The following is a 15,019-nucleotide window of genomic DNA, read 5'->3' on the forward strand; positions in this document are numbered from 1 at the left end:
CTGATACAGTTTGCAAACAAAATCAGAAATTGACCAAACACTTCTGTTTGCAAACCAAATTATTTGCAAATAAAAGCGTGCATGAACCAAGGTACTACTGCATAAGATTATATAAAAAATACTTTGAAGCTGCAAATCCTTTATGCTTTTACTATTTAAAGTGGCACTACAACTGGACAATATAACTGTAAACAGACATACAGTAGTACCTCAGTTCATGAACTTCTTTCCATGATTCTGGCTGCAAACCAAATTGGGTAAGAACTGAATCAAATTCAATGGTTAGGTTCAATGTTGACTTTATGGAGAAATTTGATTTGGTTCTCATCTAATTTGGTTTGTGACCAGAACTGTGGAGAGAATTAAGTATTTTTTAAAAAGTATCATATAAATGCTTAATGGGGGCCTGGGGATTTAGCTCAGCGGCAAAGCACCTGCCTGGCAAGTGCAAGGTCGTGAGTTTGGTTCCTGGTACCTGAGAAAAACCAAAAAAAAAAAAAATGCTTAATGGCATACAATTGAAAGCACATAAGTATTATCATCAGTAAAGATTGGTCTGAACCCTGGTTCTCTTGCTGTGTCGACTTGGGTAAATTATATAACCACTTGGTAATCACTGTCTCCATTTGTTGTGGAAATTCTACCAGGTCTGCAGAATTGTTGAGTGCAGTGGAAATGATGTGTATCAATGTCCAAAGCAATGTTCCCTTACGCATGGAAAGATAATAAATACTTGCCACTGTTGTTTCTGCAATTGGTTATGTGCAAACACAACACATATTTTACCTCCTTTCCCATGTCATCCATTGTCCGCCACAGATTGTTGTAATCCAAATATGCAAGAGGATTCCATACAGGAGGAAATGCTCCCCGAAAAGGATAAGTTTTCCCCTGGAACATAAGAGCAAAGCGAATCAATTGTAAAGGGTAATACCTAAAGTAAGGATGGCATTCTAAAAACACAAGAAGCAACTAACCTAAGACAGTCATTTTCAAAGTAACAGGAATCTTTTACTGTGTCAGGAGCATTCTCTTTGATAGAAAGTAAACATATTGTACTTACACAGACCTAATTTTAATAAGATCAGCATACCTCCCCAGATCTGTGTTAGTTGTTTTTAATTTAAAAGAAACCATACCTTTTGATTAATATCTACTTATTTTAAAAATAAATCAGAGACTCTGAGATTTAGAATCCCAACACAGGAAAACAACTTGGAGACGAAAAAAGATATAGATCCCTGGGAACCAGGAGGGATCTGGCAGGAAAATTAAAAGGTACAGAGAAACTGAGGAAATAGAACACAATGTGGAGAAGGGAAGAGACTGTCTGCACTTTCTCCCCATCTTCCAGCTTGTGGAGACTGAACCTATGGAGAGAAAGTGAATGCTGGGGACCGCAGGAGGCCTCAAGGAGAAATGTAACAGCAGAATGGACCAGACTGGTGGCTGCTGTGATTTGCAGGGAGAGTGTGGGACTGTACTCCCAGTGAGTCCTTCTACAGGCAACAGGTGGTGAGTGACTCTAGTATAAGCGCCTGCCACATCCCTGGAGAAAGTGCTTGCCTGGATGCCATCCTGGGGAAGAGTTAATTGTTTGAACCCAGGAGCCAGAGTAGCTGTATAGCTCCACCCCTAGTGCTCTCAGTGCCACATTTCCACAGTGACTGGGTAAAATACAGCCACAGTCAGGCCGCAGTTGAAAAGAGACAGCCTGACGGTTTGAATTAAAGGACACAGGCCCTGCTGCAAAGGCCAGAGGCCAGGCCCAGCCTGAGTTGCTCTGGATTTGCAAGTTGAGGCATTGGCACCCTCACCCTATGGCCTGCTGATGCCTGTATTCAGCATGTATCTGGGATCTGATTGCTTTCTTTATCTACCAGCATTAGCAAGGGCATATCTTGACTTGGACACTGCCTCAAAATTACAGATCCTGGGAGAAAAGCCATGTGGTCAAACTCACAAGAAAATTTTTCCATTTCTTTTCTTGAGTAGTATTTTTTCTTTCTTTCTTTTTTTTTTTTTTACTAGTTTATTGAGGTTTGATATATTTTTCTTTGTCCTTTTTCCTTGCTTATTTCTTCTTTTTCCTGTTCTTTTAAATTTTTCCTCCCTTTAATTTTTTTCTCTCTTATTTTTATTCTCCACATAATTTCTTTTTTCCTCATCAACTTCTTCTGTTACCTTTACCTAATTCTATGAATATCCCTCTACTCTCCAATAGGATCCTTTGTCTCTTCTCTCTCCTCATTTTTATATAGTTTAAGGTTTCAAATTTTTCTTCTTGGGTTGGGCACATAGCTCAGTGGCAAAAGTGCCTACCTGGCAAGCGCAAGGTCCGGAGTTCGATTCCCAGTACAAAAAAAAAAAAAAATGAAGAAACAAATCCTTCAGAAGAAATTAGATACATATGAACTACAGAAGCTGAACTAAGAAAATATATACCACATAAACAGAAATAAGGACAATATCACCTAATCATCTGAATAGATGCAGGAAAAACACTTGACAAAATCCAACATTCATTCATGATAAAAACACTGAAGAAGGGGCTGGGGATTTAGCTCAGCGGCAAAAGCGCCTGCCTGGCAAGCGCAAGGTTGTGAGTTCGGTTCCCGGTACCGGAGAAAAACCAAAAAAAAAAAAAAAAAACACTGAAGAAAATAGGTATAAAGGGTCTTTATCACTATCAGGTAAAATTCATCTATGAAAATCCAACAGTCAACATCACACTAAATAGAAGCTGAAAGCTTTCCCTATAAAACCAGGAACAAGACAAGGATTTCCACTACCACCACTACTGTTCAATATAGTTCTTAAAGTACTAGCCAGAACAATCAGACAAGAGAAAGAAAAGGAATATGGACAGGAAGTGAAGTGAACTACCATTATTTGCAGATGACATGATCTTCTACATAGAAGACCCAAAAAGTCCACCAAATGACTCCGAGAATTAATAACCAAATAACAAGATACAAAGCCAACACTCAAAAATTAATGATCCTATACACCAATAATAAACTTGCTGAGAGAGAAATTAGGGAAACAATACCTTTTACAGTAACATCAAGTTAAGAGAAATACTTCAAAATTGGTCTAACCAAGGAAGTGAAAGACAGCTACAATGAAATCTGCAGTACTCTGAAAAAGGAGACTGAAGAAGGCATTAGAAAATGAAACAATATCTCCTGTTGCTAGATAAGCAAAATCAATATGGTCAAAATAGTGATATTTCCAAAACTGTTATACAGATTTAATGCAGTCCCAATAGTATTCCTCACAGAACTAGAAAAAAAAATCCTAAAATTCATATGGAACCAGAAGACACCTAGAACAGCAAAAGCAACCCTGAAAAACAAGGGCAAGGCAGGAGACATTACAATCTCAGACTTCAAGTTATACTATAAAGCTATACGATAAAAACAGTGTGGTATTGGCAAAAAATACTTGTGGATCAATGGACCACAACAGAGGATAAAGAAACAACTCTAGGCACATTCAGCTACTTTATCTTTAACAAAGGGGCCAAATACTTTCACTAGAACCTCTTTAACAATTAATGCTGGGAAAACTGACTATCCACATGCTGAAGATAGATCTTAGACCAGTATCTCTCACCATGCACTAAACCAAAATCAATATAAATGGATCAAAGATCTAAATATTGAAACAGAAACATTTAATCTGTTGGAAAACAAAATAGGTTAAACTCTTGAAGACAAAGGTGTAGGCAAAGATTTTCTGAACAGAACCCTGATTGCACAAGAAATTATAAGAATCAACAAATGGGATCATATCAAATTAAAAAGATTCTGAATAGCAAAGGTAACCACCAACAGTGAAGAGACAACCTAGAGAAGGGGAAATTATTTTTCACCAGCTACTTATTGAAGGAGTAATAGCTAGAAAATATAAACTAAAAAAAATTAGACCCGTCAAATTTAAAAACCAAATTACAAGTTTCCATCTGAAATGATAGACATTTCTTAGGTGAGAAAGTACAAATGGCCATAAATACAGGAAAAAATGTTCAACATCACTGGTCATTTTAGAAATACAAATTAAAAGAACACTAAGATTCTATTTCACTTCAGACAGAATAGCTATTTTCATGAATCAAATAATAACCAATGTTGGAGAGGCTGCAGGGAAAAAGAACCATTCTTCATTGCTGATGGGCATGCTAGATGCAAACTGGTACAATCACAATGGAAATAAGTATGGAGATTCTTTTTTTGTCTTTTTGAGATAGGGTCTTGCTACACACTTCAGGTTGGCCTTGAGCTCAGTTTGTAGCCCAGGTGAGTCTTGAACATGCAACGATCTTTGTGCCTCAGCCTCCTGAGGGCTGGGGTTACAGGCGTGCACCACCATGCCCAGATGTATGGAGATTCTTCAAAAAACTAAAAATAGTAATTCCATTTGATCCAGCTATTCCTCTTTTAGTCATCTTTTTGAAAGATTTAAAGACATCATACAACAGTGATACAAGCATACCCATATTAATAATGGCACAATTCATAATAGCTAAAGCTTAGAAGTATCCTAAGTTTTCATCAACAAACATATGAATAGGCAAAATGTGGTATTTGTACACAGTGGAATATTATTTTGCCACAAAAAGGATGTTTGAGTAATTTATAGGAAAATGGATGCACCTTGAGACCATAATGTTATGTGAAGTAAATCAGACACAGAAACTTAAATACTGCATGGTTTCTCTTATATTGGAATCCCAATATATAAATAAAGTGCAAAATGAAAGAGAATAGGAAATAATGAGATGAATCTTTGGCATATGGGAAAGGAACTAAGATATGGAGGGAGGGAAATGAGATTTTAAAACAGGGGTTTTGTGAAGTGCTGTGTACATGTACCAATGCATATAAATGACTATGTGAATGAAAGGGTCCAGGAGTCCAAGAGATGAAGGGAGGGGGAGAAAAGGGAGGGAAGGGGGTTAAAAAAGAGAATTAAGAAATGCTATGTATATATACCAACTTCCTAAAATGAATGTAATTATTATGTACTATAAATATGTACAACAAATGTAAAACTAAATAAAGGTAACTCATTTTAGTGTCTGACGCTGAGGCCACAATAGTCCCAGCTCCTCGTAAGTGCAGGATAAATACATGGAAGGCTGTCTTCAGACCTCATATAGAAGAGGAATGGCAAAGTGGAACAACTCAGATCATTATTTTAAGGTCTATACAGGCTAAGTAAAAACTGGTTGGACTACAGACTATAGCTGATATCAAGAATATTAGTAAGGTGGACTAATACACATGAGCTATTTTTTGCTGTCTGGCATTCATTCTTTCCCAGTAATCCCCTGGCTTCTTTTCAGAAAATTGCCACTACTCCTTTGCGTACAACTATGTAGGAAGGATGGTCTTGGGTATAAGCTTCCACTACAGAAGGTGATAGGTTAGAGTCCTCCCTCCTTTCTCCCACTTCCTGATAGAGCCCAGCCATGAGCCTGTAATCTGATCTTGGTCAATCACACTTTCTGCCTCTGGAGACCATTGCCTAAGTATAGAAGAAAGTGGAATGTGGGTTTTCTTTCCTCAGGGCAGCATGCTGAGGAGATGCTTCATGCTACAAAGACCATGGCTATTGTTCCTATCCCTAACTTATCAGAGCTCTCCTGCTCTCTGTTCATTCTGAAGCATTGTCCTCCAGCCTCATATTCATTCTGTGATCTCTCTCATGTCCTTTTAGTAAATTCTCTGTTAAAACAAGTTAGTTTCTATGGCTTGGTACCAAGATCTCTAACATGAAGACAGCTCATTATTAGTAATCTAGTGAACTTACTTCATTACATCAAGTGTCATGTATTGTGCTAAGCAAAAGCAAGAGTGAGCGGAGGGTGAATCCTTAGGACTAAATAGTTTCTAAGGTCTTATTTACAAATTTAATTCCTTTTACAGGCAGCCCTCTGTATCCTCGTGTTCTGCAGCTACAGATCAACTCAACTGCAGATCAAAAATATTTTTAAAAGTGCATCTGTACTGAACATATACAGACTTTTTTCTTTCATTACTATTCCCTAAACAATATGGTTTAACAACTATTTATGTAACATTTACATAGTGCTAGGTATTATAAACAATCTAGAGAAAGTATATGGGAGGATATGCATAGGTTATATGCAAATACTATGCTTTTTTTTTTTAACTTTATGCACCTTAGATTTTGGTTTTTACAGGGGCTCCTGATTAGGAGGTCCTGCAGATACAGAAGGATAATTATACTTTAATAATAAATGTCTCCTCAATATTTATAAGGTCAAAATATTTTCTAATAGTACAATTTTGCATAAGAATTTGATTTTTACTTAAATAAATATTTGTATGAAGTCTAACTGCATGAACTGCACAAAATTAGAAGTTGTTAGATGATGTAAAAAGGATCAAGATAAACTTGACCATCAAGGCAGGGACACAAGACACAATAACACATGCATACAGCCCCCTACCTTGCAACTGAGTAAAAATATATCACATTTCTTAAGTGACAAAGAAGTGAATTTACTTTCCACACAGCAAATTTAAATGAACTTGTTAGATTATATGATCTTATTTCTTATCTGAAAATGCTGTACTGAAATGTTGGAATAAAGTTTGTATGTATGTATATGCAGGATAGTTAACACGGCTGTTCTACTGTCTTGTATTTCCTTGCTGAAAGAAACTGTCAGTGAGGCATTGGTTCATCAGCTTTGTATGTCTATATCTGTTTTCATAAGAAACCACTTTGAAGATATCAATATGTAATACAACAAGCATTGTTAATTCCCTACCACTCTGTTTGTAACTCTGTAATGTCTGTACTGATCCTTTGATATTTTGTAAAATGTTGTCTGTCTGTTAGTATTTTCCTCCTTTTATTTCTAAAATAAAAAAAAAAAAGAAATGTTGGAATACAACTTTTCCACTCCAAATCCTTTATCATCATTGCTACCGTCATCACTAACATTTATTGTAATCTTTCTCCACACCTAGCATTGGCTGAACCTCTTCATATGCACTATCTCATGTAATGCTCCCTTCAGCCTATGAAGGCAAGCACTATTAATATTTCCATTTTATAAATGAGGAAGGTAAAGTCCAGTGACAGCAGCTAGTAAATAGAAGGGAAATTTCTTGCCCACAAAGCCTTTCCTAATAAAATACACTTGGCTGCCTTCTATATGGTTGATGAGCCATACGGAGGTAGGTTTGTTCTAAAGACATCTGAAACTTTCCCACTAGAAGAAAGAGAACTCTGAAATAAAAAACTTATCCATCTTCCACAGGCATCTCTTTTGTTTCTATGGAGTAAAAATAGAGATGAAGGAGTTCCAGGGGCATAAAAATGACTGCTGAGGGAAACATGGCCAACTTCAGAAAATGCTTTTACACAGGACACAGAAATAGCTATGAAGGGGAGAGAGGCTGGGGTTAAGTAATAGCTTGGGCAGCCTTCACAACAGCTGGTTCCTGTTATAATTCTTCTCTAAATTGAAATCTTAAAAAAACTACACTTTCCTCTGTAAAATGCATTTATTCTCAAGAAATAGTCTCAACTTAAATATTCTCTAAATGGGGACAGTAAGTATTACACATGTAATTCAACAAAATGTGTTCTATAGTCCTAAGGAAGTTCTTCACAGAATGATGGCAAGTTCAATGTTTACACAAGGTCCTACGGCCCCTGTGGTCTGAGCCTCAATAAACACACAAAGTGTGTTGGAAGTGAGGGGTTGTAGAAGATTGAAGAATCTGGCCTAGCAATTTCCTAAGGAATGGGAGCCACGGAATATTCTAAAAGGCCCTTCATAACCTAAGCCTTTATTATAGCAAAGGACTATCCTGTTGATAAGGATTTCATTAGTTTCACCCTTGTCAGTTCTGACTTCTCTGTTCTCAGTGCACAGAAAATGTCAATCTACCAAAGAAATGTATGTATGTGGGGAACTGGCAACTACAGGGTGCTTCTTCCTTTCTCACAAGGGACTGGAAGGTCTTACTTCCTCCATGGCATACTTCTAGACTGGACAGCTTGAGACTACTTTTGCATGTGTGACTCCTAAAAGTAATGCAGTAGGAGGACCGGAGGATGTCTCTTAGCTGAGTAAGTACTACCTGAGAGCAGGGACCCTCTTGTTCTTCTAGGCGTGATTCTATAGTTTCTCACTGAGGTATCAGCAGTTTTGCAATCCTAAAGCATTCCTCAGCAAGCAATTCCTTGCTTACTTAAGTGTACAAGGCAGGAACTCTGGGAATAGTACTTCCGAATGAGTGCTGCTCTTTAAAAATCAAAGGAAATAAAACATCTAGATTAACAGTGAAGTGCCTTTTGTGCCTATGCTCTGAAACTACTACCTTTCCAAAATGGCCTTTAAATCTCTAACTGATTGACATAGAAGAAATTGTTGATGTTGAGCAGAACACAATGTTCCTCAAATTGTTCCTCAAAAACTTAAATATCTTTGAGAAACTGCAGCTTTAATCTACTCATGTTCATAACAGGAGGTTATTAACAGGAGATCACAGTTTATAGCTCCCACACCGCTTTTTATTGTTGGTCCTATAAGATAAGCAGAGTTTATAGTAAGCAAGTACATTTACTGATTGGTACATTGAAGAGTTTTACTTCTGTCCTTCACATTTTAGTTAAACAAAAGGAAGTGGGTGCTGTTATAGTATCACAGGTCACTGGGGAAGCTGCCAACTGTCTTTCTTTAATCATTTTGGCACAAAGAGATTCTAGACTGGTTTAGGAACATGCCTGTCCAAGCCATACGAATTCCTCAGGACCTGTTTATTCCCACTGTTTTGTGACAAATTCTGTAAGAGAAATATTCTGATGGTTTCTATGGTTTATAATGTTTTAAGTAAAGAAATCATTTAAGAAGAGACCCATTAAATAATGTGCCAGTATTATACTGTATTAAAAATTAAAGTAATTTTCTTCCCCTTTCCAAATGCAGGTACCAAAGCTCTCTTCAAACATAAATAGCTTCCATTCTACCGAGAAAAAGCCTTTATACACTGCATGGAATCACTGAAAACATCTATGATTTCGTCATTTTCTTTGCATTCTTTGTCATTATCTTCTTCCCTTTCTTTTTTTATATGTTAAGGATTGAATCCAGGGGCTTTTGTATGCTAAACACATACTCTGCCACTAAGCTACATGCCTCTAGTCCTGCATTCTTTTAACAGTTACATTCAAATGATAACTCTGTTTCCTTCATATTCTTTTATTTCCAAAAGTCTGACCTGTTTCCTCAAAAATCCAGCAGCTTCCTTTTTTTCTAAGGTCACTAATGAGCTCCTTATAGCCAGGTCCAAAAAGATATAATTCATCGCCTTAGCAACTGATAGTACCTCATCTTACTGTGCTTGTTCTTCCAAGTCTCCACCTAGTTCCCCAAGACCCTCCCTTCTCTGATCCACTGAATTCCCCACGGTCCCATCCTCAGCCTTTTCCTTTTCCATTGCTCACCCTTTCCCTGGGGAACTCATCCAGCATCAGGCTTTATTATTATATTTGCACAGTGTTATGGTTTACATTTTAATGTCTCTGCCCCCTATGTTTATGAATACCAAATTGTTATCTATAATCTCTCGCACAACTTCAAGTGCTGGCAGAACATTCCTGCATGTTTGTTCATGACCAGACAATGCATTATATTCTCAGCCCCTGCCTGTCTCAAGGCTTGCATAGTGACCAGCTGGTAACACAGTGGCCACCTAAGTTCTGCAGCTCCAGCTCTGGAAAAAGAACCATTACATCCAGTTGTAAATGATGTTCTAGCATCAAGAATGAAGGGTTTTTAATGAATAATTATGGCATCCTTCTCAAGGGATTTTGGTTATATTGACAAATGAAAAACAAAGCATTTAAAATAAAAACACATTCTTCTGGAGTCTCTTGGGTAAAGATCACTGGCAGAATAGCTTTTAAAAAATATTTTTCCTTTTTCACAAATACTATTAACTCAGGAGAAATAGACGAAAATGTTAGAAAAAAGTTAGAAAAAGTTAGAAAAAAGACGAAAATGTTGCCCTGTGAGGATGAATGTCTGTTTAACAGCTTTATTAATGTATCACTTATATATCCTATAAATCATCCACTTAAAAGTTACGATGGAATGGTTTTAGTATATTCACAGAATGTGCAACCATCACCCCAAGAAGAAATCTTTACTCATTAGTAGCCATTTTTCCACACTCCATGTTAAAGAATTTCCAAACTATTTTCCAAAGTGGCTGCGGTATTTCACACTTCCACCAGCAGTATATGAAAGTTGCAGTGCCTCCCCATCCTCTGTAATACAGTATTTGTTATTTCTGTCTGATTATAGCTATTCTGGAGGGTGTGAAATGGGATCTCATTGTGGTCTTCAATTGAAAAATTTTTTGAGAGAGGCTATCACTGTGTTGCCCAGGCCGGCCTCAAATTTCTGGGCTCAAGCAATCTTCCTGAGTCGCTGGGACTATAGGCATGTACCACTACACCGAAGTCCTCATTGTGGTTTTGACTTGGATTTCCTTACTGACTGATGATGTTGATCATCTTTGCATGTACTTATTGGTCATCTGCATATCTTCTTTGGAAGCGGCTATTCAAGTCTTTTATTTATTTTTAATCGAGTTGTTTAGTATTTTACTATTGAGCTGTAACAGTTCTTTACATATTTGGATACCAAATGATTTACAGATATTTTCTTCCTGTGGGTTGCCTTTACAGTTTCTTGGGGAGATCTAAATTACAAAATGTTTTTTAAGTGCTCTGATAAAGTCTAAGATTTATTTTTTTCTTTTGTTGCTATGCTTTTGGTATCATCAAGTAAATCATTGTCTACCTCAGATCAAAAAGATTTACTCCTATTTTTCTTCTAAGAGTTTTATAGTATTACCTCTTATATTTGTCTAAAATACGTTTTAATTTTTTCTTTTTTTGGTAGTGCTGGGATCAAACCTAGGTCCCTCAGGCTTCATGCATGCTTAAGTGCTCTACTTCTGAGTTACACCCCAGGACCATTGGTTGATAATTTTTCCTCAAAAAACTGTCTTGCTCTCCTTGTCAAAAAATCAGTTGACCATGAATGTAAGGGTTTATTTCTGGATTCTCTGTTCTGTCCTATCGTTCTATACGTGTCTTTTTGCCAATACCACATTGTTTTGGTTGTTGGGGCCTCACAGTAAATTTTGAAATAAAGGGTGTGAGTCCTTCAAATTTGTTTGTAACGAGCATAGGCCCATACTTCAGCTGTAGTAGATGCTGCTGATGCCCTGCCCCACATTCTACTTCTGAGTTCACCTGGAGCTGTGGTAAAATACTGCATTCCTAGACCTCTGTTACCTTCCCACTTTCTGCAACTGAAACTTAGTATTTCTACTTTTCTGTTTGAGGGCTTTCTTCTGGGCTACTGGGAGTTTGTTTAGCTTAAGGGATAGGATAGTGTGGAAATAGTGGGACTCTGACATTTACCAAGGGAACATCAGCCGATGGGGGACATGGGGAAAATACCTACTTCTCCATTCTTAGTGGGGCAATTCTGTGGTACATTCCACACAGTTCCTAAGGGACTCTCTAAGGGGGTTGAGCTTCAGTTGCCCAAAGATATAGAAACTCATTAATGTACCATTACCTTACCTGGAGTTAATTTGGGAACTGATTCCAAGTCTGCTTTAGGAGCACAACCAATGCTTTCAGGTTTGTTTTGTAGGGAAAACAGATGAAGGCACCAGCTTATCTTCTATATGTACTAGCTGGACAGCAGATATGCTGCCTGAAGTTCTGCCTTTGGGAGGATATCTGTTCAGTGTTGACTAGGGGCCAGCCCTGAGCAAGCGCTAAAATGAAGCGGTCATCCACTTATTTTTTTTTTTTTTTTTTTTCGGTTTTTCTCCGGTACCGGGAACCGAACTCACGACCTTGCGCTTGCCAGGCAGGCGCTTTTGCCACTGAGCTAAATCCCCAGCCCCGGTCATCCACTTATATTTGGAAGTTATGGAAGGTACAGATCCTTCTGCAAATTAGGCATATATTTCTATCCTCCTCCATCAGTTACTCACAGGGTACTCTCCATGAAGTTATATATATGGGTTAAGGGACGAGCCTCTCCAAAGCAGAAGTAGGTATCTTTTAAGCCTGAAGTACCTCCTGCTCACATAGTTTGCTTGTGCCTCCTAGACTGTTCATTTCCATGTTACAAAGAATGCTGTGTATGCCTAATTTCATAATGTAGTGAAGGAGATATATGCACAATTTGATTCTATGATCCAATCATATGCACAGTTTGGATCTATGGTTACTTGGTTTCAGATAGTCAGTCATTCAGTTTTTACCAGGACCCACATACAAGCAAGGAACTTCTTTCCAAATGAGGAGCAGCTGTCAGCAGCAAAGGGCATATATGGCTTCACTCTAAAATTCTAAGAGGTCCTTGCACAAATTCTTCTGCTAGAGGTATGTCTGTCATGACATTTCAAATTTTACTGTGTCTGCTGGGTCAATGGTCCAAATGACAAAGGATTTTACATTGAAGCCTGAACCTGCTGTAGAACCCTTTCTTATTTTAAGCCTCATTAAAAATGGCAGCTTTATGAGTTAATGGGAAAATGCACTGGAACAGCATGCCTAAGTGAGGTCATCTTACTTCTAACATCCAGAGAGGATTCTTTTCACTTGAGAAGATAGCGACATAAAGTAGGGTGGAGAATGAATACCAGGGAGCAGGTGAAAAGATGATAAAGATCCCTGTTGTCTTAAATGACATGAGGATGAAAACTAAGAATTCCCTTAATTTTGTTCTGAATCTGTCAAATTAACAGTCTAAATTCTTATGATTATAATTATGAATTATTATTTTTCAGGCTTTATCTTAAATTTAGAAATACGTGTCCCCAAATCAGTATGCTTTTACCATCCCGTAGAGACTCAAAATTCACCAGGGACTTTTGATAACACTGTCTTCAGCTTCTAAATCTTGGGGCTGGTAAAGTACTGTAGTGTATTGTGATCTCTTGGCTATTTTGGGTGGTAATCTTATAGAAAATGTTTGAGGGAGAATCTCTCTTATACCAAAATCCATGCAAGCTGATACTGGAATCTCGTGTGTCTAGTACTTGAATGGAACAGCTGAGACAGTATGGATGGATGGGCCATTTCAAGAAGGTTTTCTGAGCAACATATTGTTTCCCTAGTGTAAGAACCTGAAAGAGTGAATAAAAATTAGGAGGTATGATAGACACTGTGCAATGAAAGGAAAATGTCCAAAGTAAAGAGCAACTGGGGTGAGGGAAAGAGAAAAGAAGGGGAAATTATTTATGTATGTATATATTGGATGGCTATCATAGTTGTACTACTGACTTCTATTGCTTTACTGAAAGGAACAGCTAATGATTAATTATTTGATCAATCTTGCATGTCTCTGTTTTCCTGAGAAACCACTTTGAAGATATCAATATGTAATAGAACAACCATGGTTAATTTCCTACCACTTTGTCTGTAACTCTGTATTGTTCGTATTGTTCTTACACTATTTTGTAAATGGATGTCTGTTTGTTAATATGTTTTCCTTCTTTTATTTTTAAAATAAATTTTAAAAAAGAAGGTTTTCTGTGGGAACATAGAGTTTTAGGAAAGGCAGCTTTCAGTATTAACGTATTTGATCTAGAAATATCAATATCACTATAACTAGTGAGACCAAAGGGGCTTTGACCCCTGTAGAGTATAGTTTTCAATCATGGGAGATTTCACTTGCCACAGTATAATTGTCTTTTGTTTTTATTTTCTGGAATCGAACTCACAACCTCATGCTTGCCAGGCAGGCACTGTGCCACTGAGCTATAACTGCGGCTGCCACAGTATAATTGCCAATGTCTACAGATACTTTAGCAGGAAATGCTGCTACATAGCCTACAGTGCAAAGGGAAGCCTCCTACAATGAAGAATTATTCAGTCCCAAATGTCAATACTGAGGTTGAAATACTCTGCTATAGAGTGACATATAAATGTCAGTAGATATAGTAAACTCTTCTGGACTCCAACCTTTTCCATTTGCCAGCATTGCTGTTTTGTTTGTTTTTATAGTACTGAAGACCGAATTCAAGGTCTTCACGCTGAGCTGAATTCCCAGCCCTTCTTATTTTTTATTTTGAGACAGAGTTTTGCTAAGTCATTGAGTTGTTCAGGCTCGGCTTGACTTGTGAGTATCCTGCCTCAGCCTCTCAGCATTGTCAGAAATGAATTTACTTGTCCAGATCCCCCAAAACTGGACTCCAGAGGCAGCAAAAGCAAGGCTTCAATGCATACTCTTGCAAGAGTGGTGCCCATACACACAGACAGGCATATCAGAGAGTTGAGAAGCTGTGTGCTTTTATTCTTAACTCACAAGAGTCCCTCCTCCCATCTCCATGGCCTGGGATCCAGGGTTCACAATTTATCCTGAGCAATCGATCTCAGCCCACACCTGTCCCCCCGCCCCTCGCACCCATTTGCTGTTTTGTCTTTCCTTTCTCTGCATTCCTTTTTGTAGTTGTTTCTGACCTTTTGCCTTCACAAGACCATAATCCAGGAACTTGTTTTGTGATTATCTCTTACCCCAACATCTTATACCTGGTGGGAGTCTTTTTACAGCTTGCTTGTCCCTGTCCACTATCTGATGCAACTAATTCTGTGAATAAGGGTTTATTAGAGTGGTTAATGAAATATCGACCAATTAAAATATTTGCAACTCTTACAACATGCTGGGATTACAAATGTGTGTCACCATGCCAGTGTTGCTGGATTTGCAGAAGAACCTCAGAATCATTTGAGTGCTTGTTTAAATGAAGAAGATAGGGCCTATATCATTAGATTTACTAAATCAGTAGTACAGTCAGGGAATGGATGTTTTCCAGAAATCCCACATCATTCTGATGTCCAGTAAGGCTTGGTCATACTACATTATAGTGTCTGTATAAAATTTCTTGTTTTTTGTTTTTGTTTTTTTTTTTATTTTATTTTATTTTTTTTT

General features: G+C 37.7%; 1 protein-coding gene across 1 annotated transcript in view; it reads right to left on the reverse strand.

Annotated features, from left to right (window-relative positions):
* Positions 1 to 15,019, reverse strand: part of LOC102006383 (amine oxidase [flavin-containing] A) — a gene marked incomplete at its 5' end in the record, with an annotated part of 82,185 nt that overhangs the window by 27,099 nt on the left and 40,067 nt on the right. Inside the window, 1 exon segment of the mRNA XM_005408999.2 lies at positions 787 to 891. Coding sequence (XP_005409056.1) covers positions 787 to 891 — 105 coding nt within the window.

This window comes from Chinchilla lanigera, unplaced genomic scaffold, assembly GCF_000276665.1.
Source record: "Chinchilla lanigera isolate Chin_1 unplaced genomic scaffold, ChiLan1.0 scaffold00115, whole genome shotgun sequence".
Lineage (NCBI taxonomy): Eukaryota > Metazoa > Chordata > Mammalia > Rodentia > Chinchillidae > Chinchilla > Chinchilla lanigera.